Here is a 17,742-nt window from a genome sequence, read left to right as displayed (position 1 = left end):
ATGTTGCCAACTTGGACTTCCCAAGTGCTTAGTACAGTGCTCTGCACACAGTAAGCGCTTAATAAATACGATTGATGGTGATGATGATGGATAATAATGATGATGATGGCATTTATTAAGCACTTACTATGTGCCAAGCACTTTTCTCAGCGCTGGGGAGGTTGCAGGGTGATCAGGTTGTCCCACGGGGGGGGTTCACTTTCTTAATCCCCATTTTCCAGATGAGGTGACCGAGGCCCAGAGAAGTGAAATGACTTGCCCAAAGTCACACAGCCGACAAGTGGCGGAGCCGGGATTTGAACCCATGACCGCGGACTCCAAAGCCCGGGCTCTTTCCACTGAGTGTGCCGAGCAGCCGGATCAGGGACTATGTGCTTTGTACATAGTAAGGGCTTAATAAATGCCATTATTATTATTATTATTATTGATGCTATTTGCTTTGATGTCTGTCTCGCCCCTTCTGGACTGTTAGCCCATTGTGGGCAGGGATTGTCTCTCTTTATTGCTGTATTGAACTTTTCAAGAGCTTAGTACAGTGCTCCTTCCCCTCCCCACAGCACCTGTATATATGTATATATGTTTGTACATATTTATTACTCTATTTTATTTGTACATATTCTATTTATTTTACTTTGTTAATATGTTTTTGTTTGTTCTCTGTCTCCCCCTTCTAGACTGTGAGCCCACTGTTGGGTAGGGACCATCTCTAGATGTTGCCAATTTGGACTTCCCAAGCGCTCAGTCCAGTGCTCTGCGCACAGTAAGCGCTCAATAACTACGATTGAATGAATGAATGCTCTGCACGCAATAAGCGCTCAATAAATACGATTGAATAAATGAGTGAATAAGCGGGAAGGGGGCGGGACTGGCGAGCGGCAGGAGACGTTTTCGGGATATCAGCCTGATGGTTTCAACAGTACCGTTACAATTTACCCTTTTCTTTAAATTGTCTGGTGAATACCTTTATAAAAGTCCAAATAATTCACCAGTGGCTTGCAGAAAATACGCATTTCCGAGTCTGAAATTTAGCTTTCCACTCTGTTCCCTGTTGGGGCTGATTAAATGTTTACTAGCTGCTTTGCTGGGACTATCCAAACACCCTTTTTTCCCCCCATTTTTTAATGATGGTATTTGTTCAGTGCTGGGGTGAGTATAGTATTAACAGAGTCGGTAGACACATTCCCTGCCCACAAGGAGCTTGCAGTCTAGAGGGGGAGGCAGGCATTAATAGAAATAAATTATGGATTTGTTTAATGAAGCCCTTACTATGTGCTTCATAGGTACAAGATCATCAGATTGGACACAGTCCCTGCCCCACATGGGGCTCACAGTCTTAACCCCCATTTTGCAGATGAGGTAACCGAGGCACACAGAAGTTAAAGTGATTCGTTCAAGGTCACACAGCTGACAAGTGGTGGAGTCTGGATTAGAACCCAGCTCCCAAACTGGGGCTCTGCCCATTAGGCCGCGTTGCTTCTCAGCTTGGATTTATTGAGCGCTTACTGTGTGCAGTAAATATCTATTTATTTTACTTGTACATATCTATTCTATTTATTTTATTTTGTTAGTACGTTTGGTTTTGTTCTCTGTCTCCCCCCTTTTAGACTGTGAGCCCACTGTTGGGTATGGACTGTATATGTTGCCAATTTGTACTTCCCAAGCGCTTAGTCCAGTGCTCTGCACATAGTAAGCGCTCAATAAATACGATTGATGATGATGCAGAGCACTGTATTAAGCGGTTGGGAGAGGAAGATGTAACAGAGTTGGTCAGCCCGTCCCCTGCCCGCAGGGAGCTTGCAATTTAAAGCACCGAAACTCCGCGAAAGCACCGTCGATTGGCAAGATGAAAGGAAAATAATGTTTGGGGGCTTTTTTTGAGCTCCTGCCTCCCCTTCAGCTGCTGGGAGTTGCCTCGGATGTTATTACGGAGGCATCAGCGTATATATGTATATATGGTTGTACATATTTATTACTCTATTTATTTATTTATTTATTTTACTTGTACATTTCTATCCTACTTATTTTATTTTGTTGGTGTGTTTGGTTCTGTTCTCTGTCTCCCCCTTTTAGACTGTGAGCCCACTGTTGGGTAGGGACTGTCTCTATGTGATGCCAATTTGTACTTCCCAAGCGCTTAGTACAGTGCTCTGCACATAGTAAGCGCTCAATAAATACAATTGATTGATTGATTGATCAGCGCCAACATTTTATATACACACCTTCCCAATTGCGTCTTTCTTTCCTTTTTCAGCCACCGACGACATCGTGAAGGTCGAAGTCTGGGACGTTGTCGACAAGGGTAAGCGCGTTCCCGTCGCGTCGTCAGCCTGCCCCGGATCGGACGCTCGTTTCCCGCTTCGAATCGGGAAGAAAAAATCCTGCCCTCTTCTTCAAATCCGTCCGGCGGTGCACGTGCTGTGTGCCGAGCCCTGAGCTAAGCACTAGGGACCGTCCAGTAATAATAATAATAATAATAATAATAATAATGGCATTTGTTAAGTGCTTACTATGTGCAGAGCACTGTTCTAAGCGCCGGGGGTAAGCAGGTTGTCCCACGGGGGTGCTCACAGTCTTCTAATGCATCCAGTAATAATAATACTTTTGGTATTTGTTAAGCGCTTACTATGTGCCGAGCACTGTTCTAAGCGCCGGGGGTAAGCAGGTTGTCCCACGGGGGTGCTCACAGTCTTCTAATGCATCCAGTAATAATAATAATTTTGGTATTTGTTAGGCGCTTACTGTGTGCCGAGCACTGTTCTAAGCGCTGGGGATAAGCAGTTTGTCCCACGGGGGTGCTCACAGTCTTCTAATGCATCCAGTAATAATAATAATTTTGGTATTTGTTAGGCGCTTACTGTGTGCCGAGCACTGTTCTAAGCGCCGGGGGTAAGCAGGTTGTCCCATGGGGGTGCTCACAGTCTTCTAATGCATCCAGTAATAATAATAATTTTGGTATTTGTTAGGCGCTTACTGTGTGCCGAGCACTGTTCTAAGCGCTGGGGGTAAGCAGGTTGTCCCACGGGGGTGCTCACAGTCTTCTAATGCATCCAGTAATAATAATAATTTTGGTACTTGATAGGCGCTTACTATGTGCCGAGCACTGTTCTAAGCGCCAGGGGTAAGCAGGTTGTCCCACGGGGGTGCTCACAGTCTTCTAATGCATCCAGCAATAATAATAATTTTGGTATTTGTTAAGCGCTTACTATGTGCCGAGCACTGTTCTAAGCGCCGGGGGTAAGCAGGTTGTCCCACGGGGGTGCTCACAGTCTTCTAATGCATCCAGTAATAATAATAATTTTGATATTAAGCGCTTACTATGTGCCGAGCACTGTTCTAAGCGCTGGGGGTAAGCAGGTTGTCCCACGGGGGTGCTCACAGTCTTCTAATGCATCCAGCAATAATAATAATTTTGGTATTTGTTAAGCGCTTACTATGTGCCGAGCACTGTTCTAAGCGCCGGGGGTAAGCAGGTTGTCCCACGGGGGTGCTCACAGTCTTCTAATGCATCCAGTAATAATAATAATAATTTTGATATTTGTTAAGCGCTTACTATGTGCCGAGCACTGTTCTAAGCGCCGGGGGTAAGCAGGTTGTCCCACGGGGGTGCTCACAGTCTTCTAATGCATCCAGTAATAATAATAATTTTGGTATTTGTTAGGCGCTTACTGTGTGCTGAGCACTGTTCTAAGCGCCGGGGGTAAGCAGGTTGTCCCACGGGGGTGCTCACAGTCTTCTAATGCATCCAGTAATAATAATAATTTTGATATTTGTTAAGCGCTTACTATGTGCCGAGCACTGTTCTAAGCGCTGGGGGTAAGCAGGTTGTCCCACGGGGGTGCTCACAGTCTTCTAATGCATCCAGTAATAATAATAATTTTGGTATTTGTTAAGCGCTTACTATGTGCCGAGCACTGTTCTAAGCGCCGGGGGTAAGCTGGTTGTCCCACGGGGGTGCTCACAGTCTTCTAATGCATCCAGTAATAATAGTAATTTTGGTATTTGTTAGGCGCTTACTGTGTGCCGAGCACTGTTCTAAGCGCTGGGGGTAAGCAGGTTGTCCCACGGGGGTGCTCACAGTCTTCTAATGCATCCAGTAATAATAATAATTTTGATATTTGTTAAGCGCTTACTATGTGCCGAGCACTGTTCTAAGCGCTGGGGGTAAGCAGGTTGTCCCACGGGGGTGCTCACAGTCTTCTAATGCATCCAGTAATAATAATAATTTTGGTATTTGTTAGGCGCTTACTGTGTGCCAAGCACTGTTCTAAGCGCTGGGGGTAAGCACGTTGTCCCACGGGGGTGCTCACAGTCTTCATCCCCATTTGACAGATGGGGGAACTGAGTCACCGACAAGTGACCTGCCCAAAGTCCCACAGCGGACAAGTGGCGGAGACGGGATTAGAACCCACGACCGCGGTACAACAGGACACCCTGGGTGTTTTCTGCTTTGGGATGCAGTAGAATCCCGTGGGTGGGTTTGGCTAATACAGTCAATCGATGGTATGTATTGAGCGCCGACTGTGTGCAGAGCACTGTACTATGCGCATGGGAGAGCAAGTATCGCCATTAGAAGGTTGGGAGTGACGTCCTGGAGAGAAGCCTAATGGTTAGAGCCCGTTCTGGGGAGGCCGAAGGACCCGAGTTCTAATCCCGGCTCCCCCACTGGTCTGCTCTGTGACCTTGGTCGCGTCCCTTCACTCTCCCGCGCTTCGCTTGCGTCATCTGTAAAATGGGGATCAATCAATCAATCAATCAATCGTATTTATTGAGCGCTTACTATGTGCAGAGCACTGTACTAAGCGCTTGGGAAGGACAAATTGGCATCACATAGAGACAGTCCCTACCCAACAGTGGGCTCACAGTCTAAAAGGGGGAGACAGAGAACAGAACCAAACATACCAACAAAATAGAAATGCACAAGTAAAATAAATAAATAAATATAGGGTAATAAATATGTACAACCATATATACATCTATACAGGTGCTGTGGGGAAGGGAAGGAGGTAAGACGGGGGGATGGAGAGGGGGACGAGGGGGAGAGGAAGGAAGGGGCTCAGTCTGGGAAGGCTTCCTGGAGGAGGGGATGGGACGTGGACTGTGTCCAGAGTGATTAGCTTGGATCTACTTGGGTGCTCGGCGCATAGTAAGTGCTGAACGAATCCCGTTTTATTTTATTTTTTGTCAAGAGGAAATCACGTCACCGTATGTCATCGCTTCTCTAGTCCGCAGGTCTCATTTCGTTGTCGTTTTCTCTCTCGTTCAGGCCCAAAATCCCTCCCGGGTGACACTCTGGGTGAGATTTCTCTTAGTCTTAGACCCCCCAGGCTTGCAGTAGTGGAACTTCTAGTTCGCGTGCCGCGCGCTGGTGAATAAGATCCGCCGGGCGTCTTAATTCCCTTCTCCCGGGCCTTCCGTTGTAGGCGGCCTTAACAGCCGCACGCCGTCGTAAGACCTTATTTGAAACAGCGAGCGTGCGGAATCTCTCCTTCATCATCATCATCATCAATCGTATTTATTGAGCGCTTACTATGTGCAGAGCACTGTACCAAGCGCTTGGGAAGTACTTCGAGCGTGAGATTCCCCCCAGCCGCCCCGTGGAGCGGAAAACACGCGCCCTCGTCTCTTCCCTTCCCTTCCCTTCCCTTCCCTTCCCTCGTCCCTTCCCCCTTTTAGACTGTGAGCCCACTGTTGGGTAGGGACTGTCTCTATGTGATGCCAATTTGTACTTCCCAAGCGCTTAGTACAGTGCTCTGCACATAGTAAGCGCTCAATAAATACGATTGATTGATTGATTGATTGATTCCCTCCCCCTTAAATCGGTAGAACGGCATCTCAAATCACGGTGCGGAGAGCGCGCGATCATAATAATAATAATAATGGTATTTGTAAGCACTTACTATGTGCCGAGCACTGTTCTGAGCACTGGGGAGGATACAAGATGATCAGGTGGGCTCACAGGCTTCACCCCCGTTTGACAGATGAGGGAACTGAGGCCCAGAGAAGTGGTGACTTGCCCAAAGTCGTCATCATCATCAATCGTATTTATTGAGCGCTTACTATGTGCAGAGCACTGTACTGAGCGCTTGGGAAGTACAAATTGGCAACATATAGAGTCACCCAGCTGACCGTTGGCAGAGCCGGGATTTGAACCCGTGACCTCGGACTCCAAAGCCCGGGCCCCTTCCCTCCCCCTTAAATCGGTCGAACGGCATCTCAAATCACGGTGCGGAGAGCGCGCGATCATAATAATAATGATAATAATGGTATTTGTAAGCACTTACTATGTGCCGAGCACTGTTCTAAGCACTGGGGAGGATACAAGATGATCAGGTGGGCTCACAGGCTTCATCCCCATTTGACAGATGAGGGAACTGAGGCCCAGAGAAGTGGTGACTTGCCCAAAGTCGTCATCATCATCATCAATCGTATTTATTGAGCGCTTACTATGTGCAGAGCACTGTACTGAGCGCTTGGGAAGTACAAATTGGCAACATGTAGAGTCACCCAGCTGACCGTTGGCGGAGCCGGGATTTGAACCCGTGACCTCGGACTCCAAAGCCCGGGCCCCTTCCCTCCCCCTTAAATCGGTAGAAGGACATCTCAAATCACGGTGCGGAGAGCGCGCGATCATAATAATAATGATAATAATGGTATTTGTAAGCACTTACTATGTGCCGAGCACTGTTCTAAGCACTGGGGAGGATACAAGGTGATCAGGTGGGCTCACAGGCTTCACCCCCGTTTGACAGATGAGGGAACTGAGGCCCAGAGAAGTGGTGACTTGCCCAAAGTCGTCATCATCATCATCATCAATCGTATTTATTGAGCGCTTACTATGTGCAGAGCACTGTAGTGAGTGCTTGGGAAGTACAAATTGGCAACATATAGAGTCACCCAGCTGACCGTTGGCGGAGCTGGGATTTGAACCCGTGACCTCGGACTCCAAAGCCCGGGCCCCTTCCCTCCCCCTTAAATCGGTAGAAGGACATCTCAAATCACGGTGCGGAGAGCGCGCGATCATAATAATAATAATAATAATGGTATTTGTAAGCACTTGCTATGTGCCGAGCACTGTTCTAAGCACTGGGGAGGATACAAGATGATCAGGTGGGCTCACAGGCTTCACCCCCATTTGACAGATGAGGGAACTGAGGCCCAGAGAAGTGGTGACTTGCCCAAAGTCGTCATCATCATCATCAATCGTATTTATTGAGCGCTTACTACGTGCAGAGCACTGTACTGAGCGCTTGGGAAGTACAAATTGGCAACATATAAAGTCACCCAGCTGACCGTTGGCGGAGCCGGGATTTGAACCCGTGACCTCGGACTCCAAAGCCCGGGCCCCTTCCCTCCCCCTTAAATCGGTAGAAGGACATCTCAAATCACGGTGCGGAGAGCGCGCGATCATAATAATAATAATACTAATGGTATTTGTAAGCACTTACTATGTGCCGAGCACTGTTCTAAGCACTGGGGAGGATACAAGATGATCAGGTGGGCTCACAGGCTTCACCCCCGTTTGACAGATGAGGGAACTGAGGCCCAGAGAAGTGGTGACTTGCCCAAAGTCGTCATCATCATCATCATCAATCGTATTTATTGAGCGCTTACTATGTGCAGAGCACTGTAGTGAGTGCTTGGGAAGTACAAATTGGCAACATATAGAGTCACCCAGCTGACCGTTGGCGGAGCTGGGATTTGAACCCGTGACCTTGGACTCCAAAGCCCGGGCCCCTTCCCTCCCCCTTAAATCGGTAGAAGGACATCTCAAATCACGGTGCGGAGAGCGCGCGATCATAATAATAATAATAATAATAATGGTATTTGTAAGCACTTGCTATGTGCTGAGCACTGTTCTAAGCACTGGGGAGGATACAAGATGATCAGGTGGGCTCACAGGCTTCACCCCCATTTGACAGATGAGGGAACTGAGGCCCAGAGAAGTGGTGACTTGCCCAAAGTCATCATCATCATCATCATCAATCGTATTTATTGAGCGCTTACTATGTGCAGAGCACTGTACTGAGCGCTTGGGAAGTACAAATTGGCGACATATAGAGTCTCCCAGCTGACCGTTGGCGGAGCCGGAATTTGAACCCGTGACCTCGGACTCCAAAGCCCGGGCTCTCTCCGCTGAGGCCATCTTGGCTTCCGTCGGTTGCGGGCGGGACGGCTCACGTGCCAAGTAATAATAATAATAATAATAATAAAGTGCTTAGTACAGTGCTCTGCACATAGTAAGCGCTCAATAAATACGATTGATTGATTGATTGATGAATAATAATAATAATAATGGCATTTGTTAAGCGCTTACTATGTGTTGTTCCCAGGACTGGGCGAAGCTACAGATGGCAAACCTGGCAACACAGCTTACGGAATAATAATAATAATAATAATAATAATAATAGTATTTGTTAAGCACTTAGTATGTGCAAAGCAGTGTTCTAAGCGCTGGGGGGGATACAAAGTGATCAGGTTGTCCCACGTGGGGCTCACAGTCTTAACCCCCGTTTTCCAGATGAGGGAACTGAGGCTCCGAGAAGTGAAGTGACTGGCCCAAGGTCACACAGCAGCCATGCGGTGGAGCCGGGACTCGAACCCGTGACCTCTGACTCCAAAGCCCAGGCTCTGCCCACTGAGCCACGCTGCTTCTCTAGCCGCGCATTCGACTGTTCGGATTTGGTCTTACGATGGTGTCAGCCCTCGAAAAACGGCGCTGGGCAGTGCTTCAAGTGTGGTGTTGTGTGTGTGCGTGTGTCCCGGATTCCCGGCGGCGCGGAATTCGAATCCGCTGTCCGGTTTGTGCGTGCGTGACGTCTTACGGCCCGTTGTAATCGGGCCTGTGTGCGCCCGTGTTGCACGCGTGGCAAACGCCTTGCAACCCCGCATTTGAATAATTGTGCCTCCGACAAACTTCTGGCCGTGTGTTGTGATTAGTGCCGTGTGGGTGTGTTTTTGGTGTGTTTCCGTGTGCGTGACCAGCTCCTTGTAGCACCGTAATTTTAATTAGAACTCGTGCGTGAGTGTGTGCGGGTACCTGACAAATTTGTCGCCGCCCGAGACGGGGGTTCGAGAACGCCTGGGTGGTCCCCATCCCGAGGACGGTGATGGCTGGCTCCGACTTTTTCATTCGGTCCTATTTATTGAGCGCTTACTGTGTGCAGAGCACTGTACTGAGCGCTTGGGAAGTACAAATTGGCAACATATAGAGACGGTCCCTACCCAACAGTGGGCTCACAGTCTAAAAAGACACCAGCCAGCGGGGCTCCCTGGAAAACATTCCTTGGGAGTGAGAAAATTCCCTTTTTTGGAATATATATGTTTGCGTACGTTTGGGAACCTGGCCCAAAGGCCGAGAGAGTGACATCATTGGTACATATTTATTACTCTATTTTATTTGTGCGTATTTACTATATTTATTTTATTAATGTTGTGTATATAGCTATAATTCTATTTATTCTGATGGTATTGCCACCTACTTGTTTGGGTTTTTTTGGTCTGTCTTCCCCCTTCTAGACTGTGAGCCCGTTGTAGGGTAGGGGCCGTCTCTCTATGTTGCCAATTTGTACTTCCCAAGCGCTCAGTACAGTGCTCTGCACACAGTAAGCGCTCAATAAATAGGACTGAATGCAGGGAACTTGCCTGTGGCCACACAGCAAGCGGGTGGCAGATCCGGACCTCGAACCCAGGGCCTCCGACTCCCACCCCGCTTCTCAGTCGGTGAATTTGGGGTTGCGTCTCCCTCCCTAAGAGAAGCAGCGGGACTCAGTGGAAAGAGCCCGGGCTTTGGAGTCAGAGGTCATGGGTTCAAATCCCAGCTTCGCCGCCTGTCAGCTGTGTGACTTTGAGCAAATCACATCATCATCATCATCATCGTATTTATTGAGCGCTTACTATGTGCAGAGCACTGTACTAAGCGCTTGGGAAGTCCAAATTGGCAACATCTAGAGACAGTCCCCACCCAACAGTGGGCTCACAGTCTAAAAGGGGGAGACAGAGAACAAAACCAAACGTACTAACAAAATAAAATAAATAGAATAGATATGTCCAAGTAAAATAAATAAATAAATAAATAGAGTAATAAATCTGTACAAACATATATCCATATATACAGGTGCTGTGGGGAAGGGACTTCACCACTCTGGGCCTCAGTTCCCTCATCTGTAAAATGGGGATGAAGATTGTGAGCCCCCTGTGGGACAAGCTGATCACATTGTAACCTCCCCAGCGCTTAGAACAGTGCTTTGCTCATAATAAGCGCTTAATAAATGCCATTATTATTATTATTATTATTATCGAACCTGGGCGCTCCTCATCTACCGTGAGCTCCTTGACGACGGGAGGCGGCTTCTAATTCCGTACTCTCCCAAGCGCTTAGTACAGCGCTCTGCACACGGTAAGTGTGCAGTAAGCGGACACGGGCCCTGCCCACAGCGAGCTTCCAGTCTAGCATTCCGACCTTCATCCCGGGACACAGCGAAGCTCCTGCCGACGGACGGAGAGCCCGGCCCGGGCGTCAGAGGACCTAGTTTCTGTCCGCTGAGTGTCCTTGGGCAAGTCACTTCACTCCCCCGGGCCACCGTCCCCTCATCTGGAAAATGGGGATAAAGACCAGGACCCCCCACGTGGGACTGTGTCCAGCCCGATCAGCTGGTATCCATTCATCCATTCATCCGTATTTCTCAAGGAGCGCTTACTGTGTGCAGAGCACTGTACTGAGCGCTTGGCGAGTACAATTCGGCAACGGAGAGCGACAATCCCCACCCCACAGCGGGCTCACAGTCTGGGAGGGGGGAGACTGACAACAAAACAAAGCAAGTAGACAGGCATCAGTAATAATAATAATAATAATAATAATAATAATAATGCTGGCATTTGTTAAGCGCTTACTATGTGCAAAGCACTGTTCTAAGCGCTGGGGGGATACAAAGTAATCAGGTTGTCCCATGTGGGGCTCACAGTCTTCATCCCCATTTTCCAGATAAGGTAACTGAGGCTCAGAGAAGTTAAGTGACTTGCCCGCGGTCACACAGCAGACGTGTGGCGGAGCTGGAATTCGAACCCATGACCTCTGATTCCAAAGCCCGGGCTCTTTCCACTGAGCCACGCTGCTTCTCAGTAGCATCTGCGAGCCCGTTGTTGGGTGGGGACCATCTCTACTTGTACTTCCCAAGCGCTTAGTACAGTGCTCCGCACACAGCGCTCAATAAATACAATTGAATGAATGAATAACTAGAATTAAAGAGATACACACATCATTAGTAAAATAAATAGAGTAATAAATATGTACATATATACACAAGGGCTGTGGGGCGGGGAGGGGGTATCTACCTCAGCGCCGGGCACAGAGTGAGCGCTTAATACCATTTAAAAAAAACGGAGAGAACTTCTTCAATCACGCAGATCGAGCGTTTACCGTGTGCAGAGCACTGTACTAAGCGCTTGGGAGAGCACAAAAGATTTAGCAGGGCCATTCCCTGCTCACAACACGCTTAAAAGTGTCTCCTGTCTGGCCTTTGTGCCAACTTGAGTCAGAACAGCTAAAATGGGTCATTTTTCCGTTCATTTCAGTATTCACGAGCAATTCTCCCGTGAACACGGCGGATTTGGGATTTCTAACTGAGTCACTGTGCAGTTAGGAGATGGGGGGGCATAATAGGCGGCGTCGACGGCTGCGTCCCTCCGAGTTTTCCGGGAAAATCTTCTCGAGCCGGGAGTTATCACCGTGGGAAAGCTCCGGTTCTCGTTAATAGCCACCAGCGGGGTGGAAATACCCATTCAATAATAACGATCCCCATCGTTATTATTATTATTATTATTAGCGGGGTATTTCCGAGGTCTTCCTGCTCTGGGGCTTTAGGTCAATCAGACCCGATCCGGAGTTTTCCGCCTTGCGTCCTCCGTGTGTACATCATTCATTCGTTCAATCAGTCGTATTTATCGAGCGCTTACGGCGTGCAGAGCATCATCATCATCAATAGTATTAATTGAGCGCTTACTATGTGCAGAGCACTGTGCTAAGCGCTTGGGAAGTACGAATTGGCAATATACAGAGACAGTCCCTAACCAACAGTGGGCTCACAGTCTAAAAGGGGAGACAGAGAACAAAACCAAACGTACTAACAAAATAAAATAAATAGAGTAGATATGTACAGGTAAAATAAATAGAGTAATAAATATGTACAAACATATATACATATATACAGGTGTTGTGGGGAAGGGAAGGAGGTAAGATGGGGATGGAGAGGGGACGAGGGGGAGAGGAAGGAAGGGGCTCAGTCTGGGAAGGCCTCCTGGAGGAGGTGAGCTCTCAGCAGGGCCTTGAAGAGCACCGTACTAAGCACTTGAAAAGTACAGTGCAGCAATGAAGAGAGAAAATCCCTGCCCACAACGGGCTCACGGTCCAGAGTGGGGGGGAGACAGACGTTCAGTATACGTCAAACAGGCATCAATATAAATAAATGGAATTATGGATAGATAAATACGTACATAAGTGCTGTGGGGGAGGGATGAAGAGCAAGTCATGGGGACGTGGAAGGGAACGGGAGCTGAGGAGAAGGGGGGATCAGTCTGGGAAGGCCTCTTGGAGGAGGTGAGAGGGCTTTGAAGGGGGGAAGAGTGATTTTCTGGCGGATGTGAGGAGGGAGGGCGTTTCGGACCAGAGAAGGACGTGGGCCAGGGTCGACGGCGGGATGGGTGAGATGGAGGCCCAGGGAGAAGGTCAGCGGCACCAGAGGAGCGGAGGGCGCGGGCTAAGAGGGAGAAGGAGAGAAGGGAGGGGAGGTAGGAGGGGGCGAGGGGATGGACGGCTTTAAAGCCAATAATGAGGAGTTTTTGTTTGATACGGAGGTGGATCGGCAACCACTGGAGATTTGGAAGGAGGGGGATGACATGTCCCGATGGTTTCCCTAGAAGGATAATCAGCCTTCTTGCACGTAATAGATTCTGCCTTTCCGAGACAACACGGGGTTTTTCAGGAGGAGCCGGAGCGGGAAGAAGCGAGGCAGCCCTGGTCTCCTTTCAGCCAGCCGCTTGCTCCACTTTAGGCTGCCGTTCGCGCCTGAGGCGGGATTTTGGTTTCAGCACGGCTTCTGCCGCATTGCCGCGCAAGTCCCGAGGGGCTGAGTCCTCGTACCCCCACCGAAGCCATCCAAGACCCTCGGGACGGTTCCGTCTCCGGGAAGTACGGCCCCGGGAGGTGGGGGATGGATTTTCCGGTTGGAGATTCCGCTCCGCCTCCTAACTGCCGTCTTTCTTTTTCTAAGGGAAATGCAAAAAACGAGGGGATGGTTTGAAGCTGGAGAACGATCCACAGGAGGTGAGCCCGTTCTCATCGGTGGCGTCCACGGGGCCCTCGCCCTGAGCGGGAGAGAGTTCAGTCTTTAGTAGATACTATCCCTGCCCTCGGAGAGCTTACGGCCAACTGGGGGCCGAACGCTGGACAGTCCAGTTAGTCGACACGATTCCCTGCCGTCAAGGAGCTTCCCGTCCGGCGATGTTCCCGTGTCCCGTTCGCTGGCAGATTTTCCCAAGGGTCTTTCAGGCGAACGGAACCATCGCCCTCCGTTTAGCGTTCATTTGATGACGACGGTACTTGTTAATCAATCAATCGTATTTATTGAGCGCCTGCTGAGTGCAGAGCACTGTACTAAGCACTTGGGAAGTACAAGTCGGCAACACATACAGTCCCTACCCAACAGCGGGCTCACAGTCTAGAAGGGGGAGACAAAACCAAACATACTGACAAAATAAACTAAATAGAATAGATATGTACAAGTAAGATAAATAGAGTAATAAATATGTACAAACATATATACTGGTGCTTTGGGGAAGGGAAGGAGGTAAGATGGTAAGTTAAGCACTTACTATGTCCCAGGCACTGTTCTAAGCGCTGGGGTAGATACAGGGTCATCAGGTTGTCCCCCGTGGGGCTCACAGGCTTCATCCCCATTTTCCAGCTGAGTTCACTGAGGCACAGAGAAGTGAGGTGGCTTGCCCAAAGTCACACAGCTCACAAATGGCGGAGCCGGGATTAGAACCCAAGACCTCTGGCTCCCAAGCCCAGGCTCTTTCCACTAAGCCACGCTGCTTCTCAGTAATGATGGTATTTGTTAAGTGCTTACTGTGTGCCAAGCACTGTTCTAAACGCTGGGGTAGATACAAGGTCATCAGGTTGTCCCCCGTGGGGCTCACAGGCTTCATTCTCATTTTCCAGATGAGTTCACTGAGGCACAGAGAAGTGAGGTGACTTGCCCAAAGTCACACAGCTCACAAGTGGCGGAGCCGGGATTCGAACCCAAGACTTCTGGCTCCCAAGCTGCTTCTCTAATCGGGTTGGACACAGTCCCTGTTCCATGTGGGGCTCACAGTCTCATTCCCCATTTTAATAATAATAATAATAATAATAATAATGGTATTTAAGTGCTTACTAGGTGTCCAGCACTGTAGAGAAGCAGCGTGGCTCAGTGGAAGGAGCCCAGGCTTTGGAGTCAGAGGTCGTGGGTTCAAGTCCCGGCTCCACCACTTGTCAGCCGTGTGGCTTTGGGCGAGTCACTTCACTTCTCTGGGCCTCAGTTCCCTCATCTGTAAAATGGGGGTTAAGACCGTGAGCCCCCCGTGGGACAACCTGCTCACCTTGTAACCTCCCCAGCGCTTAGAACAGTGCTTTGCGCATAGTAAGCGCTTAATAAATACCATCATCATTATTATTATTATCAAAACAAGTAAGCAGGCATTAATAGAAATAAATAGAATTATGGATATGTACATCTATACACAATTGCTTGGGGCGGGAAGGGGGAGCTGAGGAAAAGTGGGGTTTACTTTGGGAAGGCTTCTCCACTGAGGACTTTGGGGGGTCCTTTTGTTTCCCGGTCGCGGGTTCCGGAGGCTGGCCAAAGCCCTTAAAATCCCTCTCTGTTCCCGCCCGTCCCCAGGCGGAGTCGGAGCTGGCGCTGGACGCGGAATTCTTGGACGTTTACAAGAACTGTAACGGAGTAGTGATGATGTTCGACATCACCAAGCAGTGGTAAGCAGTAGTAATAATAATAATAATAATAATAATAATGACATTTGTTAAGCGCTTACTGTGTGCAGAGCACTGTTCTAGGCGCTGGGGGGGGTACAAAGTGATGCATCATGGCTCAGTGGAAAGAGCCCGGGCTTTGGAGTCAGAGGTCATGGGTTCAAATCCTGCCTCTGCCACTTGTCAGCTGTGTGACTTTGGGCCAGTCACTTCACTTCTCTGGGCCTCAGTTCCCTCGTCTGTAAAATGGGGATGAAGACTGTGACCCCCCCGTGGGACAACCTGCTCACCTTGTAAGCTCCCCAGCACTTAGAACAGTGCTTTGCACATAGGAAGCGCTTATTAAATGTCATCATTATTATTATTATTATCAAGTTGTCCCACGCGGGGCTCACAGTCTTAATCCCCATTTTACAGATGAGGGAACTGAGGCTCAGAGAAGTTAAGTGACTTGCCCAAGGTCACACAGCAGACCTGTGGTGGAGTCGGGATTCGAACCCATGACCTCTGACTGCAAAGCCCGGGCTCTTTCCACCGAGCCACGCTGCTTCTCTACAGTCCTAAGCGTTCAATACAGCGCCCTGCACACAGCAAGCGCTCAGTAGATCCGACCGAGCGACTGAAAGAGGCCGCCCTGCCCCGTCTCGGCCGGCCGAGACTTCCCGGGGTATCGCTAACCCAGCTGGACCTGGGTTCGAGGACCTGGGTTCTCATCCCGGCTCCGCCGCTTGCCAGCCGCGTGACCCTGGGCAAGTCACTTCACTTCTCTGGACCCCATCTGCAAAATGGGGGTCGAAGCGGTGAGCCCCACGCGGGACCCGGTTAGCGTCTATCAGTCAATCGTATTTATTGAGCGCTTACTGTGTGCAGAGCACTGTACTGAGCGCTTGGGAAGTACAAGTCGGCAACATATAGAGACGGTCCCGACCCAACAGTGGGCTCACAGTCTATCTACCTTGGCGCTGAGTTATGGTGCCCAGCACGTAGTAAGAGCTTGAGAAGCAGCGTGGCTCAGTGGAAAAGAGCCCGGGCTTTGGAGCCACAGGTCATGGGTTCAAATCCCGCCTCCGCCAACTGTCAGCCGTGTGACTTTGGGCAAGTCACTTCACTTCTCTGGGCCTCAGTTCCCTCATCTGTAAAATGAGGATTGACTGTGAGCCCCCCGTGGGCCAACCTGATCACCTTGTAACCTCCCCAGCGCTTAGAACAGTGCTTTGCACATAGTAAGCGCTGAATAAATGCCGCCATCATCATCATCAAGTACCGTTTTGAAAAAAGAAAGAAAGGGAAAAAATGCCACCGGGCCAGCCGCGTTGATTGGAGAAGCAGCGTGGCTATCGGCGGAAAGAGCCCGGGCTCGGGAGTCGGAGGTCGTGGGTTCTAATCCCGCTCCGCCACTTGTCAGCTGGGTGACTTTGGGCGAGTCGCTTCGCTTCTCCGGGCCTCAGTTGCCTCCTCTGTCAAACGGGGGTTAAGACTGGGAGCCCCACGTGGGACAACCTAATCGCCTTGTGTCTACCCCAGCGCTTTGAAGAGTGCTTAGCACATAGTAAGCTCTTAACAAATACCGGCGTTATTATCGATCGGCTCCTCAAATCTGTCGGCTAAAGCAGGCCTCTTCAGCCTGAACGCTTTTTCGCATTCCTTCATTCATTCAATCGTATTTATTGAGCGCTTACTGTGCGCAGAGCACTGTACTAAGCGCTTGGAAAGCACTTACTACGGAAGAGTACCGGCCTGTAGAATCAGCAGACACGTTTCCTGCCCGCAGCAAACTTACAGTCTAGAGCCGAGACCGCTTGGTCCGGAAAAGCCTGGATGGGAATTAGACTGTGAGCCCACTGTTGGGCCGGGACTGTCTCTATATGTTGCCAATTTGTACTTCCCAAGCGCTTAGTACAGTGCTCTGCACACAGTAAGCGCTCAATAAATACGGTCGATGATGAATCGGGTGTTTGTGGGAGGGATAGAAAAGAATAAATCTGCTGCCCTGTGTTAAAACTCTCCTAACGCCAGTCTTATCACAGAGAAAAACAGAGTGGCCTGGTGGAAAGAGGGGCCAAAGGACCTGTGTTCTAATCCCGCCTCCGCCACCAGGCTGCTGGGTGACCTCGGGCAAGTCATTTGCCATCTCTGCACCTCAGTTTCCTCCTCTGGAAAATGGGAGTTCAATACCCGTCCTCCCCCTCAGACTGCGATTCCCACGTGGGGCAGGGACCGCTCATTCATTCGGTCGCATTTGCCGAGCGCCTCCTGTGCGCCGAGCCCCGTCCTGAGCGCTTGGGCGAGTACAATACAACAATAATCAATCAATCAATCAATCGGTCGTATTTATTGAGCGCTTACTATGTGCAGAGCACTGTACTAAGCGCTTGGGAAGTACAAATTGGCAACATATAGAGACAGTCCCTACCCAACAGTGGGCTCACAGTCTAAAAGGGGGAGACAGAGAACAAAACCAAACATACTAACAAAATAAAATAAATAGAATAGATATCTCCTCACCGTACCTCGTTCTCGCCTGTCCCGCCATCGACCCCCAGCCCACGTCATCCCCCGGGCCCGGAATGCCCCCAATCCCTCTGCCCATCCGCCAAGCTCGCTCTCTTCCTCCCTTCAAGGCCCTGCTGAGAGCTCACCTCCTCCAGGAGGCCTTCCCAGACTGAGCCCTTTCCTTCCTCTCCCCCTCTTCCCCCTCTCCATCCCCCCATCCTACC

The 17,742-nt window shown here is 49.7% G+C and overlaps 1 protein-coding gene across 2 annotated transcripts in view; it reads left to right on the top strand.

Annotated features, from left to right (window-relative positions):
- Positions 1–17,742, top strand: part of RABL6 (RAB, member RAS oncogene family like 6) — a 96,584-nt gene that overhangs the window by 25,683 nt on the left and 53,159 nt on the right. For both annotated transcript variants that reach the window (XM_038767932.1, XM_038767933.1), the window contains exons 3-5: positions 2,252–2,299; positions 13,266–13,318; positions 14,937–15,028. In XM_038767932.1, coding sequence (XP_038623860.1) covers positions 2,252–2,299; positions 13,266–13,318; positions 14,937–15,028 — 193 coding nt within the window. The remainder of the gene's footprint in view (positions 1–2,251; positions 2,300–13,265; positions 13,319–14,936; positions 15,029–17,742) is intronic.

Source organism: Tachyglossus aculeatus, chromosome 27 (assembly GCF_015852505.1).
Source record: "Tachyglossus aculeatus isolate mTacAcu1 chromosome 27, mTacAcu1.pri, whole genome shotgun sequence".
Classification (NCBI taxonomy): domain Eukaryota; kingdom Metazoa; phylum Chordata; class Mammalia; order Monotremata; family Tachyglossidae; genus Tachyglossus; species Tachyglossus aculeatus.
The sequence above is the reverse complement of the archived record's forward strand: the minus strand, read 5'-3'. Positions and strand labels throughout refer to the sequence as shown.